Below are 25,490 nucleotides of genomic sequence, written 5' to 3' on the forward strand. Positions count from 1 at the left end.
TTGTAATGAAGCCAAATTTTGTATCGTACCTTTGTTAAAGGTTGCTGTTGTTCCTGACTTTGTATGAGTAGAGGAAAACTCTGCTAGGCTAATTTAGGCAATGTAAAATGTCATATGCATGTGCTAGTAATGCCAACATTTTGTATTTGTGGGGAAAACGTGTCTGGCAGAAGACAAGTGTTTTATCTGTGAACCTTGTGAGTTATAATGGAGTTAAATTTTGTACTTGTGTTTGAAATTGTCGCTGCCAAGCCATGTTTAATGTGTGTTTTAGGTGTATTTTAAATCAACCAAACTTTACAGCACTTTAAAAAAAAAGCATTTGAGTGTGTAATTGCAGAGTGACACAGACACACCACTGCACAAGTATATATCTTCACAATGATGTAGGCCACTTGCGTAGAGCTATAAACTATACTAAACTAAAAATCAGCCTTTATTTGTACTTATCTTAGTGGTACTCTTTATTTTAGTGTAAACCAGGACATGACTTGCACTTTTTAAGGTGAAGCAACTGAGTTCTCTCTGCTAATCTTTATGACAGCCTCAACAGCCCTGCAGATCTTGAAACACTCAGGAGAAGTTTGAGTCAGGACATGAGCGGAATGTCATTATATTGATATAACTTATTGATATCCTCAATGAGATATATCAATATAATGTAAGAGAGTATGCAAATCCATCGTGCTCTTCTCTTGCATCAATTAATCATCCAGCAACTCCTTGATGTCCAAATCTCATATCTTCCCTTCAAAGAGAACTTTGTGGATATTTGAGGGTAGAAATGTGATGCCCCCCAAGAGCAATTTAGAAAGAGCTGCTGCTCAACTTCGGACAGTTCTTAATAGATGCCTAGGAGAGATTGTGATGTGAAATGGTATTTTGGGGGGAGCTGCTTTTCAGATAGGTTATGGCGTCTTTCTGGAGGGTGTATTCCAGGTAGGAATGCCATAGAAACCATCTCATTGGTTTATCCCCTTTGGAAGTCCCTGGAGTGGCTGAGGCCAGACTGAGCCTGCAGGCCTGAATGGCTTTGGCCTCTTCCTGGTAGACTGGTGTTGTCAGTACATCATTCTAGATTACAAAACCATCCTCCACACATGTAATATGAGACGTCACTGAGCCTTAGAGACTGAAATAAGAAAAGGTCCAATGCCTCCGGGTAACAGGCACAAGATGTTGACTACAGAGGGATGAATCTGGAGGTAAAGCAGGCAGGCTGACTGGAAGACAGCTTCCAGTCTCTGGTTTATGAATAGTCTCCTGAAAAGCAAAATTATAACAATATTTTCTGGATAACATATTTTAAGTGGCCTCCTGCAATTGATATCATTGATTTATCTGAGGTCGTTGTTTGAATAGTAACTTGCTTTGTTTTCCACCTATCTTAATCTATTTATATGTGTGTATTTGCCAAGGGAGTGTGTGTGTGAGGGTCAGATGAATAATTCATCTACTTTGTGTGTAAGAGCCTTCATTATTGATGTGGTGTGATGCGGCACACATGACACAGAGTCGATGAAGACCATAGGGACACCATGTTAAATTCACAGTCCTACAGTATCAGTAGCAATGTCCTGTCACTCTCTGTGTTATTCAGCTCAGTCAGACACAGAGATGATCCTAATTTTTGATTTGCAGTCATGTTGTTTGTTTTTCAATGCCAAATGTCAGTACAGAGTCAACAGGACTCCATGTATGCATAGTCAGAAAGTATCAACAACAGGCTGACTCTCAGCAGAAGGTTGGCAGAACTCCATTTATCCAGCCGATCCAGATAAAACATAGGATCAATGAAGAAGTTCCAACACACTCTAACTAACCATGTCACTCTTCTTCTCTGTCCTTTCTCCAGTTCTGAGAGACGACTTCCGTCAGACGCCCAGTGATGTGGTGGTAGCAGCAGGCGAGCCGGCTGTTATGGAGTGCATCCCCCCCAGAGGCCATCCTGAGCCCACCATCTCTTGGAAGAGAAACAACATCCGGGTCAACGACCGAGATGAGAGGATCACTGTAAGTTTTTCTTTCCGTTCAAGGAAAATATAATAAGACTTGTTGAGACTATAATAATTAAGACTTATTAGACTTAATTATAATTAAGACTAAGACCTGTTAATTTGTGTCTGAAATTTTAGTTTGTCACTCATTCTCGAGAATTGGAAAAGATGAACCATACTGACTATATAACCTTGTAACTGGCCAACCTGCCAGTGATTTGATTTCTTGGATGTTAGAGGTAGGATCTGATAGAGTTGACGTCTCACAGAGTACACAAAAAGTTATATATTTAATTTCACAGCAGTTAATGCTAATCAAAATACTACTTTTTAAACCTTAATTCTTATTTGTTTGAAATTAAAAGGGGTACAGAGTTGACCTGTTATGGTTGAAACACACATGATAGCAATGTTATTAATCTATTAATTTATTTAATTTATCAAAAAATAGAAAGTTTACCAGTACATTACTGCCTTTTTGGAAGTGAGACGGGAGTTCCAAGTATATAGCCAACTCCTTTTATGCCTGATTAAATTATGTTTTTGTAGAAATCTGACGGAGATGACAATCTGAGGCACATCTTTAAAAGGCCAACATTTCCACAAACATACATTTCAGAACAAAGATGATCCTGGCTGTACATTTTTACAGCGGTGTTATCACTGCATACTGTTAATTTTAGATTTGTACAGCTTTTAACTCATTTTTTAATTGAGGTTGTGAATTCTTGACTGGGACAAGGCTGTTTCTTGCACAGGGCAAGTTTGGAAGTAAAAAAAAAAAATGACAGCAGATCAAAATATTTTATAAATCATATTCATTTCATACATATAAATTCTTTGAAAATAATGTTTTCCCCTAGAAATGGAACAAGTGTGTTGATAATTTACATTTTTAAGGGTTTTTTGGTTGTCCCAATTCCCAAAGAATGGGTGTTGTACAGATAATTTGCTGCTTGCAAGCCATTAGGTTTGTGCATTGTGGTGTTAGGGTGCACAAGCTAAACTACCTCATTTTTTAGGTGATCTTCCAATTCTTTTTCCTTATCCACTGAGCAATCAATAATTTGGAGTTTTGATTATTGATGAGAAGCCCCTGATTAAGAATCAATCAGGTCAATAAAAAACAGCATTGCTATTGAACTGCATTGATTCTTGTTTAATTGAATCTTACAAGAGTGTTCATCAGAAGAACACCTTCTTGAAATAATCTGCCACACAAACTGCAGAATACAATAAAGCCAGACATGTTAACCTGCTATTTGTGACGCATGTGTGTGCGCACTATATGCCAGCATCAATCAATGCATCACATATTGCAAACTGAGCCATGGAAGATGTGTCTATGGAAATTGGCCCGGAGCTAGACCCATTGTCAAACAGCGTAAGAACCAGCAGAGGAGCCATCTGTCATGACACACACTGAACATGACGGCACGGCCTCTCTCTAGACTAACATGCTTCAATATCCTGTTTCCAACCTCTCTCCATTTGTCTTCTTTCTCCCCACCTCCTCCATCACCACCACTTCTCCTCCTCCTCGTCTTCTTCGCTGTCCTCCTCTGCTTACCTTTTCATCCATTTCCTTCCTTGCCTCTCTCCTTTCCCTCTCCTGATCCTTTTGTTTCAGATCCGAGGAGGCAAGTTGATGATTTCCAACACCAGGAAAAGTGATGCTGGCATGTATGTGTGTGTTGGAACCAACATGGTTGGAGAGAAAGACAGTGATCCTGCTGAACTGGTGGTGTTTGGTGAGTCATTATTAAAACATCTCATTAAATTATGGGCAACGTGCAAGTACTGCATGGGAAATGAAACATATGGGAATTATAGCAAACAAAAGCGTGATTAGTTTTTTAAATAGATGCAAACAGATGCAAATATCTGTATCTTCAAATAATAATTGTTGAGGTTCTATAGTGAAGTTGGATATAGTTGGATAAAAGATTACAGTGTAAATAGTCTCAATTAGAGTTAATGGTTCATCTGTTGAATTTTGTAAATTAATTTGACTTAGATAAATGCCCTTTGTTATAACTTAGCATAGGACATTTATTAATCTTGTAGAGTAAATTACTCCAATGATAAATTTGTAATGGTTCTTATAGTAAGCTTCACAAGATACAAGTATGGTATTTTTTCGCCTTTCTCTGGATTTATTTTCTCTTGGGCAGCACTTTGTTTCCTCAGCTGATGTTGTTGGAGCAGAAGATGAATGTCTCCCTCCCAGCTGCCCTTTGCTTTGCTCTCTTGACCTCTCTGCTGCTTTCCTTCTCTCTGATTCTCTGCTTTGCTCTCAGCAGAGCAGCAACATAAGCGTTCTCAAAGTGTGTATTGATCCCAGGAAACAGATAGAAGATTGATATTTTCTTTTTAGTCCCACCAGACCTCCTCCACACCACCACCCAGATGCTGCTCCTTTTGCACATTGTGGTGCAACAGTAAACCATAACCAAATTATCAATTTATGTTGCCTTCAAAGTGCATGGCCTGACACTTTTTCTTATATTTATTACTGCCATCTGTCAAATTTGCAAAGACACACCTGCGCTAATTTCTTTAGGGTATCACCATTTTTAAAACTGATTATGATCTTGAGAAGAGCTTACAGTGCATATTTGTCTCTCCAGACATATGTCTCTGGTGGATTGATTCTCTCACCTGTGTATCTCAATGTTATGCACATTCCCTCTTGTTTGATAATGTTACCATGTTTAGTTGTGGTGATTTGGTTTTAGTTTTCACACTTCATTTCCTCACTGGTCACTATTTGTCTTCTTCTCATCTATATCACCGTCACTGCTGCTGTAAAAATCTAATTACCCTAGAGGGGTCAATTTAGTACAACATTTTAATCCTCTTTCCATCCTCTGTCTCTGTTTAATTTCAGAGAGGCCAGTGTTCACCAAACAGCCGGTGAACCAGGTGGTGTTGGCAGAAGATACAGTGGACTTCTTCTGCGAGGTGCACGGAGACCCAACTCCGACTGTCCGCTGGCGGAGAGAGGAGGGAGAGTTGCCCCGGGGCAGGTACAGCGGAAACAACACTCTTATGTTGTCTGTTAGAACTGCTTGATTCAGCATACCAACAATACGTGCTGGTTGCCAGGGTAAAAACTCAGCAACATGTTACATTTCTGGTAATAATTGTAGTGTAGTTATCATTTCACTGATGATATAACCATTTCTAATTAAAGAGCAACTGCAGGCATGTTCTGTGCAAAGTTATGCACAATGAGGAAAGATTAAATGATTGATTGAAAAGAAGAAGAAAAGTTCTTATCTCCTGTTTTGGAGGTATGGCGGAGGACACCAAACTGAAACAAATCCTATCTCTGATGGAGCCATAATAATTTGAATGGTCTGTCTCTATAGCCCCGTTTCCACCAAACACTTCCGGTACAGTAACTTTGGAACCAAAAGTAACCCTTCAGTCATGGCACCTAGACCCTAGGTCCATTTAGCGTTTCCACTACCAACTGTATTCTTAAATGTGGGCGGGGTTGTTGTCACTCTCTGCTCCATCCAGCACTGTCTTTCCTTATCACTGGTGACACAGAGGAACGTCTGCACCTTATTTATCATCCACAGAACGGGGTCATATGCCAAAATTTTCAGAACAAAATAGAACAGCCTGTAGTGAGAGTCTGTCTCGAAAATAGCAGGTTTGTGTATTTAGTCCTTCTCAGCAGGGGTTTAGTGTTGCTGTAGCCCACAGGAACAACGCTCTGTGATGCTTTTTTTTTTCTTTGAGTGAGGATTATAATATATGCAGTTCACATAATCTAGTCGAAATGAATATATATTTCTTAAATGATTGAAGATCCACTCATTACTCAAAGTGCCTGTCATCACAGAGAAACAATAAAAACTAATGGGATGGTCAAAGTTGTCTTATTGCCATTTAAGGTGTGCTGATGGATGCACATCAGCAATTCATGTGTTGAGTAACATTACAATTAAGTGTTCCACCTTAAAATTTGCCGGCAGTAACCTTAGTGAATTAAATGATTTTTTTCTCACTACTAAACCTCAAAACCAGCCACAACTCAGCACAGAGCAAGAGTGACCGTCTGCTACTGACCAATCAACAGACTGCAGCGTTCACAGCCTTGTGATAGTCTCTTGCCCAATGACAGCTGGGATAGGCTTCAGCGCACCAGCAACCCCTAACAGGATAAGCGGTTATTCCAGGAATCAAAATGTTTGCCTCATATTGCATAGCAGCTTGTACAGGAAGTACAGAGACAATCATCAAAATGCTAAGCAACATATTCATTAAACAGCTGTTGAACTTGTCATATAGCTGTTAGACAGTAATAGTAATAATACCAGTGATAGTAAGTGATAACAGTCATGGTAGTATTGCAGGGTAACACAGTTACTAAGGTACTGTGAGAGCCTTTGTGGATCTGACTGGATGAAACTTTAATGATCCCTCAGGGAAAATGCAGTCAATGTTCCCTTGTTGTCAGCAGGATCCACATCTACACAGGGTGCTGAAAGCTATACAGGACAATAATCCGAGATTTACCAAACCAAATCTCATACTGCCAAGTGCATTATGTCAACTTTTCATATAGTACAAAAAACAGCTTAGTTCTTAGCCTGACAGCTCTACGTTTTGCTCTCTTGCATTTTTAAAGGTTTAATGGAGGAGATAACTTTGCAGTTTGCTCAGAGGGACATATAAAATGAGCTTGAATGTTGAAACAATGGGAGTTTTCAAAAAAGTCTCGTGCATCACTGTCTTTCCAGATTTGAGATCCGCAGCGACAACAGTCTGCGTCTGACCCAGGTTCGAGGTGAGGACGAGGGCACTTACACCTGCGTGTCAGAGAACAGCGTGGGCAAAGCTGAAGCATCGGGCACCCTGCAAGTGCACGGTGAGACATGAGCATGCATCAGAAATGTTTTAGTAAAAGTTTGTTGTTCAAGCTACTGAGATCCCAGCTGCTTACTGACAGTGCCAGCTGGCTGCTCAGTCATGATGGAGTTGTTAAATTTTGAGAATGAATACAAGTGGATTTGCAAAATGTGTAAATCACAAAAACAAATTGTCATAGCAAGTCATTTCATTTAATATTATGTGTGAGAAATATAAAAAAAAAATGACACAGTGTTTTTACTTTTTCCCAATATGCTGATAAATTTGATAGTATCATTTTCTCAATAACAGAAAGGTAGAAATCTGCCACCAACTACAAAAGGTCTTAACTTGCTTTATTTCAATACATATCATCCAACAAGTGTAATTTCTGTGGAGGCAGTTCTGCACTGGCAGAAAATTTGATTTTAACACTGAATAGATGAGTAAATTATTTGCACAGATGGACAGCCTTGCTATGATGCATCACGAAACATCTCACCTACCAGCATGCTCTTATTTAACTGTTCTTCCAGAGTCTGATTCTGATTTTTTTCGGTGAATTACGTTTGGTAGCTTTCATGGAAGATTTGCCATCAAGTCAGTTTTCTCTAAAGCTGTAGTTGGTACCTTTTAGAAAAAAAACAACAACAAAAAAACAAAACAAAACGAAGCTTTGCTGAAACTGTCACTATGTCCAAACTACAGAACATGAGATAGATAATCTATGGAAAAAAATCCGACGCCTCTGCCTACTCTATTGCCTCATAGGGCTTCTAATGGCCTTATGGCATGTGAACAAACGTGAAATTAAGTTTGTGACCTGACTGCCTTGTTAAAAGCAGCCAAGCCAAAACAACAGGACATCAACTCGCTGGTGCAAACTTTCTCATTTAACAGCTAAACAGTAACCAAAATATGTTCCTGATAGGGAGACCGGGGTAAGATGAGCCACTTTTCATAGTCAGGATCACTACATCAAGGCTATTATAGTTTTGTTGCTAACTAATATATGTGCATATATTTCAGGACGTTGTGCATCACTACAGACAACCAGAATGAGTGTAAACATAACTGTTTTGATAATATAGCATGTCCAAAAAAAGTGGTCTCGTGGCACAACTTACCCCGTGTCTGGGGTAAGTTGAGCATAGGAGTGGGGTAAATTGAGCCATCTCCCTCCTTCCCTCCCCCCGCCCTCCCTCTTACTAGAGTTGGGTACCGTTCATAATTGAACCGATACGGTACCGGTACAGGTATCTGGAATTCGGTACTGGTACCAAACAGTACCTTATTTCGGTACTTTTTAACCCTATGGGTCCTGGGCCTTTCTGGGGTATTTTTACTGCCTTTACTTTTAAGCTCATATCACAGTCATTATAAAGGCTACATACACATGCTATATCTTGTTTTTTTTTCAGGACAATCTGGGCTAACCAGATTTGCCATCATTTCATGTTCTTCTATGTGCCTGTATTTTATATTAATTTTTATATCAAAACAAAAAAAACAAATCTGTGTGCCTAAATTCTTACATTTTTACATGTATCTCACCATGGCAAGTTGGAAGTTGACATATTCTGCCATATATGAAGAGGGGAGACTCTCTGGAATCTGGCAATATAAGAACCACAATGCTGGGACATTGTGTCACTTCACAGCTGTCCAAAACATGTGGTTTGTGCCAGGCGGACATGATTGCCAGTATTTTTACATTATTGCAAGAAATTCCACTTACTCATTCTCAAGTCAAAAATATGTTTTTTCTGAAAGAAACATGCAATATTTACATCTAAGATAATAGAAAAATAATCAACCAAGTGCAATGATGTCCTCCAAGATAATATTTGCCACTTTGTTTGCAGTAAACAAAGTTTGTTGTTGTTTTTCAGTTTCAGTTATATATTAGGGAGACATTTTGGGCATTGGTGGGGGGAACGTGTCCCCCTCAATGTATATGGTGACTACGGCCCTGTCAGCATGCATTAGGGTGCAGTTGTCTGGGTGCGCAAAGGTGAAGTAGCTGGTCTTGTCATACAAAGTTTGATGGAGTGTCAACTGGACAATATGGAGATATTTGCATCTTGAAAGCTGGACTACAAATATGGATAGACAGGGAGAAACACACGCAAGCCTAAGATGTGGTAAGATACGATATTCCTCACTGTATGAAGTGACTGACAACAAGATCTGTATAATGGATTGTAAAGAAATTCGTCAAGTTTTTATTTTGTAGACAACTGATCTGGATTTATAGCGTGATGGGATGACAGCACAATGATGTGTGTGGTCCTGCGCTTTCATGTGATATGCGTGGCATTTCTGTGCGAGCCTGCGTTCGCGAGTAATCCATCCAAGAGTAATGTGTGTGCAAAGCTGTATGAAAGCTCTGTTATACATCATTTTATTGTAATTTTTCGCAGTAAAAACATTGGATTATCGACAAGTGCTTGGCCTTGTCGGAAAGCTACAATTCTGCAGTTTCCGCTGATATGCGTGGCTTCTCGCTAGGAGAAGATCCACAGAGAAGAACGGGTGTGAATTTGGACTCACTATGCGTCATTCGGGCCCATAGTCTAAACTTCTCAGTTTCAACATTTTATTGAGAACATTTAGGAACAGTGCTGCACGTTAACTTTTGTCTGCACATTGTTTTTGTCGCCATTGTTGCTGAGTCTGAGGTGCGAGTCATGCGCTCTCACTCTGCCTCCACCTCAGGTACCGAAATTTGGCACCGTTTCATTTTAAGTGAATCGGTACTCGGTAGTACCGGCATGAATCGGTACCAAGTACAAAAAGTACCGACTTTCGGTACCCAACCCTACCTCTTACCCCCCCTTACCCCCACCTCACCTTCTCTCCTCCCCCTTTCTCCTTCCCTCCCTGGGTTAAGATATTCCAGTTATACATGTCTGTACTGAATTAAATAAGACGCTTCTTCAAATCCATGTGTATTTTTATTTATAATACACAATTCAACAGGTACAAATCTTTTTTTTAAATTATTATTGCATATAACAACTTCAAAACATTTTAACATAGGCCTGAGAATGCCTTAAAGTATGCTTAGCAAGAGAACCTTAACAGCTGTGTTTTTGGAAAGAAAACACTGAACTAAATCCATAGACGTGAATCCTAGTTTAACTCTCATTCTCTCATCATCCTTCCTCTATATGTCCTCCTTCATCCTCTCTAAACTCCTCCCTCCATCTTACTCTTGTTCCATCCACCCCCCTCCCTCCTTCCATCCATATCCCACCTGCTCCTTTACTCAGTATTCCACCTATCCAGGTTGCAGGGGAATACAAACTGCTGGGACTCTGAGGTTTGGGGAGTTTTGCGATTACATCACTTCTTGGGAAGAATCCCTCATCTTTCTCCTTGAAAGTAAAACTTGGTTTACCATATCCAGCTTTGCCTCTTCTCAGAAACTTATGGCTCAACTTACCCCTGTTCAAATTGCTCAACTTACCCCATAGCTACCGTACTGACTTTATTAGCCCCCACAGCTAAAATGGTGAACTTTCATGCTAGCTGTACTATCTCATTTTGTAGCTAATAGATACCACAATTGATGTATAAAACAAATTAAAAATGATTTATTTTGGTCTAAACACAATCCCCATGAAACTTATGATAGACTAAATTCACTTTCATGAGTGAAAAATGCTTTTTTGGACATAAATCTCTAGCCACTTAACCCATCAATCAATCAATCAATCAATCAATCAGTTTTATTTATAAAGCCCAATATCACAAATCACAATTTGCCTCACAGGGTTTTACAGCATACAACATCCTTCTGTCCTTTGGACCCTCACAGCGGATAAGGAAAAACTCCCCAAAAAAACCCTTTAACGGGGAAAAAAAACGTTAGAAACCTCAGGAAGAGCAACTGAGGAGGGATCCCTCTTCCAGGACGGACAGATGTGCAATAGATGTCGTACAGAACAGATCAGCATAATAAATTAACAGTAATCCGTATGTCACAATGAGACAGAAAGAGAGAGAGAGAGAGAGAGAGAGATGCAGGACAGACGGTAATGACAGTAGCTTACAACAACATTAATGAAAGTAATAATATTATGGTTATAGTTCTGGCTACTGTGGTACAATATGTTGAAAGTATATATTAATATCTGATAGTGTACATATTTGACAATAGTCATATGTGTATAATAACAGTAGAAGTATGACTAATGACTAATGATGGCAGCAGCAGCAGGAGGCATCTGGCAGGACCATGGCAGCAGCACAACCACACACGTCACGCTGTCCAGGCACCGCTGTGATATGAGTTAATCTGAGAGACAGTGGAGCACAAAGGCTCCGGAGAAGAAGCCGAGTTAGTGACATCCAGAATGGCCGAGTTAGTAAGATGAACCCATGTGGTTCTTACCTTCACAGACTCCATAAAATGATGCCTTCCTCCTAAATATTTGGTCACATGCTCAATTTTATTTATGGTTTCCTAGCAACAAGGGGTGGCTCAACTTACCCTTTGGCTCAACTTACCCCAGTCTCCCTAACATTTAAGGTGAGAAATAGGCAATGAAGTAACAATCCTGATCCTGAATCCTGATTCATATTTGATCAGTGCTGCCTAGTTTGACAGTTGACTGCAGTTCGCGAGCAGTGATTGATGTGATTGCTGCGATAGAGACTCTTCAGCTCTGATTGGTTGCTTTCTGTAAGCCACTGTAGATTTGAGCAAATACCATTAGAGGCAAAACAAGTGGAGGGGTCTTGTTTTTTTAACAGATTGTCTGGCTTATATTTGGATTAGAGGTGTAACATCACACATATTGAAGTGTTCGGTACGAGGCTTTCGGTTCAGCACACATTACAAACCGAGCGCTAAATTAAATTAAATTATCCTATTACATTTGGAAAATAAGATATACAGCTTAAACAGTGCTTCATAGAATGTTCTCAGTGCCACAGGACAGGCAACATGCTGTCTGTCCCCCCCAGAACATTCTACTCCAGTGAGACACACTGGGAGGCAGCTACGCTAAGCTAGCTTGTCGCAAGATGGTTAGTAGAACAGAATTGCTTCTTCTTTTGTATTTGTTTGTAACTACAATGCCACATTTTATATTTTATATTTTATAAGGAGCTGTTTCTGTCACTCACGTATAGCTCCGTCACTGCTCAAAGTAAAAAAAACATCGTACTTTGTGAAGTTAGTTTTAATGATTTAAAAATGTTAAGACTCTAAGAATGTTCTCTGGCATTTATACTTTTTTGCTGTATTGAAAACGCACAGAACCGTGAATTTTGTGAACCGTTACACCCTGAGTCTGGATGTAGTGACATTTTCAGCAAATATGACAAAAAGCTACTTTAATAAAAATGACCTACTATAGCTTTAAGATCATGTTGAATGGTGTCCTCAGTGTCCACAATGTTCATACGATATAGCCTGTAAGAAGAAAAATCATTGAAGAGACAGCCAGATAGACAGTGTCTCTGGTTAAAACTCCCCATAATGCCACTGCTAACATGCTCTTAACTGAAACTATAAGAGAGGAAAAAAAAGAAAAATAGATTTTTAAGTTTCTTTCAAGCGCCGACTCGTCATCCCTCTGGAGAGAGAGCTAAGATCAAAAAGCCCTGAAATTGCATTAGAATAAAGTCAGTCCCTTGAAGAGAGGCACTCGGAAGAGAAATCTGTCATTTGTGATGATAAAAGAGAATATTTAGAGTTTTACTCTGTAACAGTTAATTCAGTGGGCCGGCCCTCCAGTATGTACTTACATTCCTAACATCTGTCAGGACATTAATGCTGACATACTACGTCCACATGCGTGCACTGACAAACACACAAAACACACACGTACACACTCCTGCACATGCAGAAATGCACTTTATTAATAGAATTTTGCAGCAGAATGAAGAAGTCATTTCCAACAGCAGCTGTTAGGCAAATGGAGATTGATTGTGGGTTGGTGCATGCAGCTGCAGTATTAGCCCCCCCTCCTGTTTAAAACCACAGATCAATCAGAACGCTGCCTCTTATCTCCACGTGTATGTCCACATTCAGCTCATCATTCCTCCTCCCACTCGCCCACTGTTCCTTTCTTTTGGGACCACTTCATTTAAATAGCAGACAGTTTCACTTCAGTCCATTCACATTCAGTGATTATTCATGTTGAATAGACCTGAGCGGCTGTGGTGCTCCAAAGTTTCGCTCTGTCTTGTTGAAGTATTTCATCCATTACCACTGTTCATCATGAACTCATCATCTCATTCTCATTCATCTCTTCTTTTCTCCTTTTCTTTTCCATCCCTTTCTGCATCACTCCATCGCAGTCGGCCCATCCAGTGAGTATTCCATTTCATCCCATCTTATATCTGTGTGTGTGTGTGTGTGTGTGTATGTGTGTGTGTGTGAGAGAGAGAAAGAGACATAATATGAGAGAGAGAGGAATACAGATACAGACCATGTTGCCATGTTGGAGACAACCACTACCACTCTTACTTTTTTCTTTTGGCCAATTAGTAATAGAGAATAGTCAACTAGTATTTAAGTACCTTTGGAGGCGCTGGGAGTAGGCTTTTGATTTTGCACAGCTGCACTCCAGTCAAGCTTTAAAGCATCTAGGTAGAGCTTCCGTTACTACAAAGAAAAAGATTCCATCAATACCATATTAAGTTTAGTACTCAGCTCCTGAATATATGGAATAAAAAGGGAATTACACCAAACAAAATCCTAAATATCCCACATACTATAAAGTAGTTTAAAATAATTCGTAGTGCTGCAATAACATGCTGATTAATCATGTATGTGCTGACAATTTAATTTTCTCGTTGGAAAAACAGGGCCTCTGTACTCTGAAAAATAGTCATTTTACAGCTAACAGAGCAGCGTAGTTTGGAAGCTGACAAACTCATCATATAACACCATCTGCTTGGGCATGATATCATTTCTAATTGTGTGTGTACTTATGTTGATTAAATTGCAAAAAGCTGTGAGTTGAATTGAGGCACAAGATGCTTCTTATGTGTGTCGTGAAATGGAGAAATACCAAAGCTGCAAAAGTAGACCTTTTTACCCTGGAAGGGAAAATATTGTTTCTTCACAGCAATGTATTACAGTGCAGGAGCTTTTCATTGGCATTCCTGGAAGACAAACATGAAATTGAGGAAAGGAGTTGCAATTTTTCCACAGGTGTCTGAGAAATGGGCTGTCAGACCGGCCCTCTTACTACCTTCGCATCAACAGAAATGGAATAAAGAGTAGGGAGTGTAAATGATGGGTTTCAGGAACAGTTTAGGTTACACAACAAAGGGGAGTGTGTGTTTAGAGGACGTGTGGTCTTTGTGTATGTCCGTGGGTTTTGACTCTTCACTGTACATTTCCATATCTGAAAGGGCCTTGATGCTTTAAAGGTTGACACCACTCCAACTTTTCATCTTTCTCGCCTCTCAGTCACTTCACATAATGCGTAGGCAGGGGCAATTGAGAGGGATGAAATAACACTTTTAAGCTATGACACGCACTGGCAGAGAGCAACAACAGATTTATGTCTATTACAGAAACACATCTCTGTAGCAGAGGACGGACAAATAAGAGCAAATGGTGTGAATAATCCCACATCAGTCCACACTACATGAAATAAACCTGTATTAACTGACAGGTTAAGACTCTAACATTAAGCCCTGCATCTGTTAACAACAAGGAATCAGCTAAATAGATTGCATTAGCAATAGAATATTTTCTTCAGACAAGGGCAAAGGCCAATGTGAATAAATGGGACAGGTTGGTGTGGAGTGCAGAGAGGAGAATTTTCTATAGCACAAATCCTTCATCAGGCTTGATGCATGTTAGATGACATCAGTAACATCTCACATTACCTAGCCATGATTTCCATGTTGACGCTCGTCAGAAAAACAAAGTGGCTCATTTGATCGTTTCCACTACAAGACTGTGTGCTACCAAACATGCCTGATAGCCATCAGGAAACTCTGAAGAGGGCTGAGGGCAACAGCGACAAATGAACTGGAACACGTCAGTCCTCTCACGGCAGGGGGGCACAAGACTCCAGAGAGACCTAGCTGAAATGACGATCCAAAACAGTAATTTGGTCTAGTTTCCCATTTGCTTTCAAGTGTGCCCTATTGCCTCCTGGAGTGACTCAGTATGTTTACATGACACAAGAGAAAATAGATTTGTTGTGTTAGTCCGACTAAAAGCAGTCTTTTAAAATACATGTGAATATGTTAGACCGACTTCAATCGTACTGAATTGAATTTCTCCATGTCAGACTAACACACCCAGATAATGTGATTGGGAGTCAAATTACTCTTGCGTGTACAGTCGCTCTGTGCATGCACCACAGTTTCTGACCCAGGCTTTGACCCAGAAATTGAATAGTATTAAATGCATAACAGAAGAAGAAGCCAGTAACAACATGGCAACATCTACATCCAGTTCTGTGCATTTTTGGACAGACAAGGAGACACAATTCCTGCTGTGTCATCTGAAATGTACAGAGCTGGAAAGATGTCCACTATGGTAACAGTTTGCCTCCAGCTAACCGTAGCTAACTTGTTTGTTGATTGTTTGGTCTGTGACGTAATAGGTCAACCAGAAAAAGGTCCAGTGCTAACAAGCTGAAAGGGGGCATATCGCCACCTATCATAGTTGAGTCTTAAATACTTTGGTCAACAAATCAATTCCCCTCCCATGCTTGTATACTGGGACAAGGACAGCAGTCCAATTAAATGGCCTAGCCAAGTTATAATCATCGCTCTACTTAACTGTGCATGTAAACGTACTGATTGAGTGCAACCCTTTATTTGCTATATATTACAATGGGATTGCTTACTAAATAAAAAGTACAGAACAGGAGCCTCATTACAGAAAAAAATATATGCTTGTCCTATCTTAACTGACGTTTCAATGATAAAAAAAAAATCCTATCTTCCCATTACACAAGGAATTCCCATATTCATGGCTGTGTCCTACCCTGTCTCAGACCTCCTATCTTAACTTAAGAAATCCTAACTCCTAAATCATAAAAGTGTAAATTTGATTCTTCAATCTGCACTCATCCTGTCATGGCTGTAGCTTTGATAGTGTACCGGTAGGCTCAAGATGGACAGACATAATATCATCGGCTCTCCTGTCACTGACTAGCTAGTTCGCTATAATGGACAAAAAAAGATGGGCGTTCAGTTTTAGCCACAGTGTGTCAGAGGCAGTTATCATGTTGGAAAAGACACCCCACCTTTTCAGGAAGTTTTCTTCTCAATTATTTAAATGAATGAATTATTTATTTTAATTATTTGATTAGAGCTATTTATTGAAATTAAAGTGTTCTCATACGGTTTCAGCAGCCCTTCAGTCATATTTCAGTGTTCATGATGGTCCCCATCTTCACTGTCATTAACATACAGACCTAACAACAGTACCTGTGCCATTTTTGTTAGTTGTTTTGAGTTTAGGACAGGGTCTACTCTATCCTAATTTAGGATTCCTAACATGGTAAATCCCTAACTTAGGACAGCTCTGTAATAGCGAAATTCCTACCCTAAGTCTTTGTAATACCAAAAATCCTCAATGTCATGTGTAACTGAAAGCAGATAGAATTTTAGACTTAGGAAGTTTCTGTAAACAGGCCTCAGGACTGGCTGTGTGTCCTGTCAACTTGAGTCAGTCCTGTCTGTAAAGGCCCAGACACACCGAGCTGATGGTCGGCTGTTGATCAGTGTTGGGATGTCAAGGAGCCTCTGTCACCCGAGTCTTTTGGTGTGTCCTGCAGCATTGGGTGCTAGTTGGCCATAGTTGTTTGTTTTTTTTCGGCTGATCCAACACATTGAATCGTTGTCATAGATGGCAAAGCCTGTCAGTGAGAGAAATCACTCTAATTGTCAGTTCAGCTCAGCGGACGAGAAGAGAAATGAAAGTAAAGGAAAGTAAACAAATAACTAAAGTCAAGAAGGAGGGAGATCAAAACAAACTTATTATATAAGTTAAGATTTTTTTTTTAAAACCATTGAGCTCTTTACAGAAACTATTCATAGTTGTTTGTGTTATTGTTTACTGGCTCACGGTAGACATAATTTATTCTTTCAACATCTGGTTGTGTTTTTAATGTGCTAATTGGCTAACTAGTGAAAGGACTGACAAGATCAGTCTCCCGGTTTTCAATTTTGAATGAAGAATAAAGACTATCGCTGCCTGCTAGTATGATGACTGATTTCCTCTCACGCAGACGCAGAGCGTATGTGCTAGTTGGCTGTTGATTGTAATGTTTGTGGTGTGTTCATGTGCAACTTTTTGGCCGAAACACAGGCTAGGTGAGGTGACGCAACAGTAGGCCTTCGGCGCAACTAGTTCTTTGATGTCAGTTTGGTGTGTCTGGGCATTAAATGTGCAGCCAGCTTTGGGGAATGAAGAGGCAAGGATAGGGGAAGGAAAAAAGAAGAAAATGGTAAAAGGAAAACAACTGCAGGTTATAGCACACATGTTGATAAATCATGCTTTGTAAAGCACATGTACAGACAGGAGTCAGGATGACCTTCCCATGAATTTTATGCAATAGAATTTCTATATCATGTACCTCGTACAGAGGGTTAACTTGTGGGAGCTAAGACATTATAAAAACAAAGAATTGCATAGCTGCTTCTATAACTTACACTTAGCCTATTAAAAGCTGTACCAGCCCTCCAATTCATATATTGATGTTGGATAAACAAGGAGGAGTTCTGGGCACAAAGGTCCCACTCCAAATTAAATAAAAGCATAGATGAATTATGGTCCTGATAGAATTCATTACGAAATAACCACCTCCTCAATCATCACTTCAGAATGGAAACAGCATCAGGAAAAATGTGTATGCGTCTGAGAGAGAGAGAGAGTGTTGTATAAATGATGAAGCTGAAGACTCGTGCAGCAGCAGCAGCGTGAGAGTGTGTTTACTCAAGCGCATGTGTGTGAAACAGGCTGTCTGCATCAGCGTGGGACTGTGACAGCTGCCTGTCACATCGAAGCCCCTGAGGAACTCCTCCTGGGAGTGTGTGTGTGTATTTGTGTTCCTCTGTGTGTGATAGCTTCAGTATGTTGGTGCAAATCGCACGTCAGTTGTGCATTTAGGGGGGTTGGGGGAGGTAAGATGCTTTTGGTTGTAAACACTTTGTCTGCCTTTGCTATGTGATTGAGCAACACACACGGTGTTCATACAACAGCAGTGGAACAAATGGCACACTGTGATCTGTCTTAGTGGGAACACAGTATGTGGTGAGCAGTTGAGTTGGCTGAAACATTTGTCTGCTGTATTTAGTTCATGAGCATCTTCCATTGATTATGTTCCCTCCCAAACTTCTAAAGCTGGGATCAGCAACCCTGTCAGCATACAAGAACTTCAATATTGGACAACCCAAACCCCCCAATACCCATCAATGCCAAATTTTTGGCTATACTAGGTTAAAGTATACTAGGTTAGGAAAGATTGTGCTTATGGCAAATAAGGTATGGTAAGGTTAGGAAACTAAAACGTTATATGACACCATCTCCTGCCTTCTGCATTTAAGTCAAATTCACTACACTCCCATCTAACACCCCAACCTCCACACCCTTACTTTCTGCCTCGCTCCATAAAGGGCACGCTACCTCCGTTCGCATGGAATATGAGCATGATTCCCAGATACTGCTTTGGGATCAAAGTACATGACATATCCCTAAAATGGCCAGATGCAGCAGACATGGGACGTCCGAATTGAGAATGAGTGCAGGGCACAAAAATGGTGTCAAAATGAAAAACCATTTCTTGGTCTTGGACACCTAGCAGGTCACATTTGCTGTGCCTTCTGTTGGTTAGCATGACAGACGCCCTTTTTCATAGAGATCACGTGATAGGGCCGCTATTAAGTCCCTTTGCTTTTTTTCCAAAGAACAAAAAATGGGGGCATAGTGCCGCACCAGTGTGTGATATTAGACAACATGCCGCCATTATGAAAGCACAAGAGGTATTATGGGCATGGCAAGTAACACAACACTGTCAGTCTCTAGTGTGACATATAACACAAGTATAGGTAGCCTCAAACCTGCACCATAGATGTTGACATACTTCAGCCTGGGAGTTTCTCTGGCTGCTCCTGCCTGATCACCAATGGATGCCACGCATGAAGAACGCTACAAGCTAATATTCCTTAAGATAAAATTTGTAGTCTGATATGGTGTTCTGCCAAGATGTGGCAGAACCTGATTACATCACCTGCTATAGAACCCTCTAAATTTTGTGTCGTCTGATGCCATCATAAAGTAATTCTAACATTCACCACCTTTTCTAACATTACGTTTAAAGGGTTAACTTTAAATGGCCAATGTAAAAAGTAAGGATTGGCCAAAATGACTTCACTTTTGCAGGATTTAAGAGAATGTTTAATTCCCATCACACAGAAACACACACAAGTATTCAAAGAGACCACGCACTTCACACTCAGACAATACTTTCCTTCTGCAGTTTGACTCTTTTATCGTAAAAGCTGTGGAAGTTTAACTTGTAGGTCTTGTTTATTTTTGCTTCCTCTTGGCATGTTAGCCTTGTTATGTGTTCTCCAGTTCCGGCAATATCCAGCATATAAAAGAAGTCTCCAGGCTCCTTTAAATTCCTATCTCAAGTGTTTCATTCTTTATTTAGATCTTCCCCATTTTACCTCCCTGACACAGCCTCTTGCAGTTATCAGTTTATGTGCCATCATTTTTGCAGATCTGGTTATATACTTTATGAAATTGGAAAGTTAAGGTTCGGTGGTGTTTGATAAGCAGTGACACTCTTTCTGTCCTTTTTAACGGCACTTTGAACAATAAAAGCTGTCATACCTTAAAGCTAGCAACCCAGAATACCAAACTACTGTACAAGCAGCATGCTGTGCAAATAGCCTCCATGACATGCAGGCATTGTTTGCTGATTTTTGTCATGTATATTTCAGCTGCTCTGTTACAATCCATCTCCCTGCTTCTACCCCATGTGAGGATGCTAATGTCTCTCTCTGCCCTAAATCTAAAGCTCAGTGTCGCGCCGAGTGCACCCATTATTGCTAATTATTTATTACAGCCTCAGGCAATGTGCCGGCTTGCCTCCTCAAATCAAACATTGTTATTCTCCAGACAGGGCTACGTAGCGCACCAAAAACGGCATTTTAATAGCCTGAATATTCCAAGCTGTCACTGTATTTGGGTCAAAGTTATGGCGATGTGTCAGGCGCGAGGGGAAAATGTTCAGGTGTTGACAAGTTTTTGTAAAATGACCTGTTTAGCATGATGTTCTTATACAATGTCTTTTCTCTGGTGTGTTTATCACATCTGTATGTGCACAAGCCGGGAGTTGCATTACATAAGAAGTATGTATTACACTGCATTTCTTTAATATTTCAGGCCTTGCATCAGTCTTGACAGGAAGCCTGTCCTTATGGTAGCTGGGAAGTGAAGGCAGGGGTTCAGTGCCACCAGCCTGTATTGCACTATTGTGGTTCACATCCGAAACATAGGGAGCATCGTTGGGCTTTGACCTTTAGGGTTACTGGGGGGCTGCGTCTTCAATCCCATGACATGACCCTGCCCACTGTGGCCAAGGCCCCCTTAGCTGTGATTTATCTTGAGGTTGACACATGGATCTCCTCCTGCTGTGTGATGGGGCCAGCGGTGGAAGCAGTCTTAAGGACGGCAAAGGGCAGGGCAATTCCCAAGGCAGGGGATCAAAACGTTTATGCAGGGTTATTAAATGAAGCTTGAATACTCATCTGAGGTTAGTGATTACAGGAAACAGACAAGTCACAAAGAGGGGGGGCTAGGTAGAGACAACATTTCACGTACAACAAATTTTCAATACTTGATACTCACCTGCTTTCAGTGCTAGCTTTTCTGGCTTGACCCTTAATTTTTGCTCTGTTTATCTTGTTTTTTTTATCTTGCCTGCTGCTTTCTCTCCCTGTAAGGATGTAATCAAACTCTAACCCTCTCAACAAAATGTAAGAGACAACATCCTCCTCTGAGCTAACTAATGTCAGCAGTCATTCCTCAAGTTGTAATTGCTTTGGGCTGATAATTGAAGCAAAGTTACACATCATAATACCTGTCATGGTCAGTTTTTTTCTCTCACTAGGTATCTTTCCATCACTCGTTTAATCCATCATTGGCTTTGCAAATTGAAAGGAAAGGCAAGTTGTTGCATGTTTGCATGTGTGTGTTACGACCCCTAGCTCGTGGTGGGAAAAGGGAAGCAACATAAACCAGCTGTAACTGGTAAAAGTAAAATTATTTATTAAACAAGGTTTGGTAAACAGAAATTGTGAGGCAAAGCTAAAGGAAAAAGGGCTGATGGATGCTGCTCAAATTAAAGAAACAAATAGAACCAAAACTAGAGTACTAATAAGGAGACTAAGTAAATCAAAAGCAAAAACAAAATCGCTAATTAACTCTTGATTATTTTAAAACATAACACAATTAGAAGAGCACCCCTTAACCTAGTGTGTCTAAACAGAAGAAATGCCAGTATCGTTAGTGCAATCAGTTATTGAAACTTACGTTCCCTAGCACAGTCCTGTCTATCAAGTGCCTCATATACTTCAAACATTCAAGTTAATGCAACATTAACATTTACATTTACATCATTTGGGAGACACGTCTGGCAAGCTGCTTTACAGCCGCCCCGATTGATGATCTGGCTGAGGCTCATATAGCCTTGCTCCTCAGCTGCAGCCTGGGGATTGGTGGAGCTGATGTGGTACTGTACCAATCCAAACGAAGGAGATGCGGCCAGGAGATGGAAGGTGGAGGGAAGGCACACCTCCTCAGCGTGAGCCAATCAGCTGCAGGGGATCACACAGCCTGGTCAGCATGAAACACAACTATACACAAAGTTAAACTATGAGGCAGGGGTACGGTGGTGGTGGCCGTAACAGTGTGTCAACTAGAGTATATTGTAAGGAGCGCATACAACAACATGACATAGGCCAACTGTATGCAAGAAACTGCAAAGCAAGGCAGTTTTATTCAAAAAGCACATTTTACACACAGAGAGGTTCAAGGTGCTGTGAGAAGTTAGAATAGAATGAAAGTAGACACTGCCATTCAAATCAACATAGCAGGATGGTCAGAGCGTGTGTACCTTTACCACTGCAACAGTTGTAGTGGGCTAAGTTCTGTATAAATTTTAGTAAAAATAAACCAAACCGCTGCAAGTCACAAACTAATTGAGGTGAGGTTTGGCAAAAACAACAGAGAGAGACTTGCTGCTTGAGAGGAATTGAGGATTGTGACAGTATAGCTACTGAGAAATGTACCTCCTTGGACTACTTTTGCATTACTGCCCATAGTTTCAGCTGGGAGATGTGTTCGAGCAGAGACTTCACTACTTTTGTATGTATGTTACGTAAAATAAATAATAAAATAAAATAAAACATAAAGTCATAGGACAATGAGAATAATCTTGCACATATTTTCCTTAGTGAGAAAAAAATACAACCACAAACAACATTTCTCTCTTTCACCAAACTTTTTCTTTTTTTCTTTTTTTCTCATTTTCTTTCAAACTTTGACATAAGCAAAATAAATCTCACCAAAAAAAATCCTTGTCTCTAGCCTCTTTTCCACTGCACACAAAAAAAATTAGCACGTGCTGAGTCTACCCCTCTACCAGCGAGATGCAGTGATGTGCCACCACAAAATACTGTCTGTCCCCCTTCCAAGCAGCGCTCAAACATCGATCCAGATCAGTCTGCACAAAGTTTGAAAGGGAGACTGAATATAAATATAAAGCTATTTAAAGATATATCAAAAAAGTAACCTCTGTAAAGGTTTCACAGGCCTCAATGCTGCTTTTTACTGTTTACTATGCTGTTTTCTGGCCTGTCTGTTACTTAGTATGTGAAACACCAAAAAACCCAGCACACTCACCCAGAGGCATACTTGTTTGCCGCAGAGAAGTGTTCACATTTCTGGTCTACTGGCAATGGAAATATGGCCTTGTTAGCAGGTTTACTCATGTTTAAAAAAAAATAAAAAAAGTGTACATGCACTAATTTTAGTGGAAAAGGCGTAACAATTAACTAACACCAGAACAGCTTGAGAACACTATGGTTTACAGTTTGGATTTAAAAACTGCAATGGTTGGGGTATTCCTGAAGCTCTGCAGCAAATGTCAGAGTGCATTATGACTTTTCAGTGTTCTGAGATTTTTGTTTTTCCTTTGTGCAAATTTAACTATCACATAAAGAATGTGGATGGAAACTCGCCTTTTATTCTTTCTCTTTAGCTGGTGAGTATTTTTTTTCTGTTATTTGTCTTTCTATTCTTTGGGAAGCTTTTCCTCCTCTCCGTCTTTCTCTTTCTCTCAGTTTCTCTCAATGCTAATTGAGACAGAGAATGAAAGAGAAGCAGGAGATCAGGTGGGAAGATGAGAAATCAATTAGGACTGGTGGAGGGCATCATTATGCATTCACATCCCCTGTGGAGGAAGGCCTGTCACTTGCTACAGAATCAATAGAAATCAAAGAGGTGTGTGTGTGTGTGTGTATGTGTGTGTGTGTGTGTGTGAGGACACAAACACAGACTTCCCACCCCTGCCCTCCATCTATGCTCACAGACATCTGATTAGCCTGGTGCCTGGGATCAAAAAGGTGACCCACAAACCCGGATTTAGGTTCCTGTGTGGTTGCCTTCTTGATAGGCTCTCCACCCAAGCATTGGAGATTGATTATCTTAGCATATAGCTTAACCAATAGGCATCAATCAAAGCCAAACAAATCAAGGACACAGATGATCTATGTTGTATCCTTATCCTTGTAATAGTAGTTCCAGGTAGGAGGCACTAAATTTAGGAATGCAGCCAGCAGCTGAAAGTCCCATTTGCACATTCCTGTTGGCATCCGAGGGCTTGTGAATATTAGAAAAATAAGTGTGAAAATGGATTACAAGTGACTGAGGTATGTGCATGTTTGTTAGGCATGTTTGTTGCGTGACTCCGATAAACGTAATGAATGGAGGCAAATGAGACATGCAGGAGAGGAAAGGGAGCCTGAAGACTCCAGAATGCCTGGGTCCAAATCCAACACTTGTTGTGGCTTTGTGTTAACATATTTCTGTTAAGTGCATATCCATGGTAAAACAATTATCAAATTAAGCTTTGTTTTTCTTGTTCTCTTGCTTTGTTCTCTCATTGCTTCTCCCTCTCTGTAGTTCACCTGCTACCTCTCTGAATCACGGCTCCCTCTGTTGCTCTCGCTCATTGGTGGTCTCAGCATGTTCTTACACATTTTCTCCTTTTTTGACTTATCAAGAGGCAAACAACATTGCTTTTACATTCATGCAAGTCCATACTACCCTGCAACATACAGTGAAGTCCTTTTCCTACTAGAAGAAAACCCACTAACACTTGCTAAAATCTGGCTTTTGTGTGTAATAGGAAATGTTACAATCTGCATTCACTCCCAGTCAAATAATTCGGCAGTAGTCGCAGGTATTTATTGGCTACGGCTCCAATCGGCAGTGATGGAAATACTACTAGAGACTGCGCTAATTTTAGCCCAGTTGATAAGCGGTGACACACTGTCACAAAATACTGGCCATCTCTGCCCAAGCAGCGCTCAAACAACAATCCAAATTAGTCTGCACTGAATTTGAAAGAGAGACTGAATAAGTAAGCGATATATTTAAAAAAAAAAGTAACCACTGTAACATTTTCACTGGCCCCCGTGCTACTTTCTACTGTTTACTATCCTGTTTTCCAGCCTGTCTATGATGTTGAATGTGACACGCCAGCAAAAACAAACAAACAAAAAACAAAATAGAAAGGTGGACTCGTCTGCTGCAGAGCCGTGGACACAGCTCTGGACTAGTGGCAATGGGAAAGAAAGGAGTCTATAGCCTATTTTTAGCGAGAAGTCCTGTTTTTCCCATTTGATTTCATCTCTGACATAAATGCTTAATAAGGCCTGGATTTCATTATTGGTATATCTTTCGTAGGCTCTATATTGATGTGTTGATGTCGATGCATAAAGAACAACAAAACTATCCCATGAATGTTTCCTGCAAGTAATCGGCCAATCAGAAATGTTCAGCACTGCAAGCCCCACCCCCAAAGTTCCTGTACTTTCAGTAAGTACTACCTTCTGATGTGGGACTTTTTAGGGGCAAAAGAATGTCCCCGGAATTGAATTTGGAGCTTGGTCCCTGTGGTCAAAACAAAATTAGTTCCTCGACAGGCTCCTAGTTCGCGGGGGAAGTTTCTGCGGTCATAAAGGTTGTTTTTTTTCCACCTGTAACTGTCCTAGAGGAACTAAATGTAGTCCCTGGTTTCTCCTGGTGAAATGCAATTACTGTTCCTGAGTGTCTAGAACTCTGAAAGTGGGAGCAAAAAGCAAACACTGCCCTGGCTTTGGAGACTACATTACTAATTTTATAGTAAAGGAAAGGTTAAAGTTAATGTTGTTTATTGCTTTAATGCTGTAGAGTTGCATCTGTTCTGAGCCTTGTTTGATGTAATTAGCCTGTTTTGAATCATCAGTGATGATAACATGCCACCATGAGAATAATTTTTTGAACTAAGTATTCACAGGCAGTACCCACTGTGTGTAAGTGTGTGAAAAAATATTACGTCAATAGTTGCTGCTAAAACT

At 40.3% G+C, this 25,490-nt stretch overlaps 1 protein-coding gene across 5 annotated transcripts in view; it reads left to right on the forward strand.

The window, feature by feature from the left end:
* Window positions 1-25,490, forward strand: part of robo3 (roundabout, axon guidance receptor, homolog 3 (Drosophila)) — a 217,562-nt gene that overhangs the window by 140,110 nt on the left and 51,962 nt on the right. For 3 of the 5 annotated variants that reach the window (XM_033644045.2, XM_033644077.2, XM_078172167.1), the window contains exons 3-7: window positions 1,856-2,013; window positions 3,628-3,748; window positions 4,888-5,026; window positions 6,755-6,882; window positions 13,179-13,190. In XM_033644045.2, coding sequence (XP_033499936.1) covers window positions 1,856-2,013; window positions 3,628-3,748; window positions 4,888-5,026; window positions 6,755-6,882; window positions 13,179-13,190 — 558 coding nt within the window. The remainder of the gene's footprint in view (window positions 1-1,855; window positions 2,014-3,627; window positions 3,749-4,887; window positions 5,027-6,754; window positions 6,883-13,178; window positions 13,191-25,490) is intronic. The other 2 variants (XM_033644061.2, XM_033644085.2) reach the window with 1 other exon arrangement.

This window comes from Epinephelus lanceolatus, chromosome 11, assembly GCF_041903045.1.
Source record: "Epinephelus lanceolatus isolate andai-2023 chromosome 11, ASM4190304v1, whole genome shotgun sequence".
NCBI classification, from domain to species: domain Eukaryota; kingdom Metazoa; phylum Chordata; class Actinopteri; order Perciformes; family Serranidae; genus Epinephelus; species Epinephelus lanceolatus.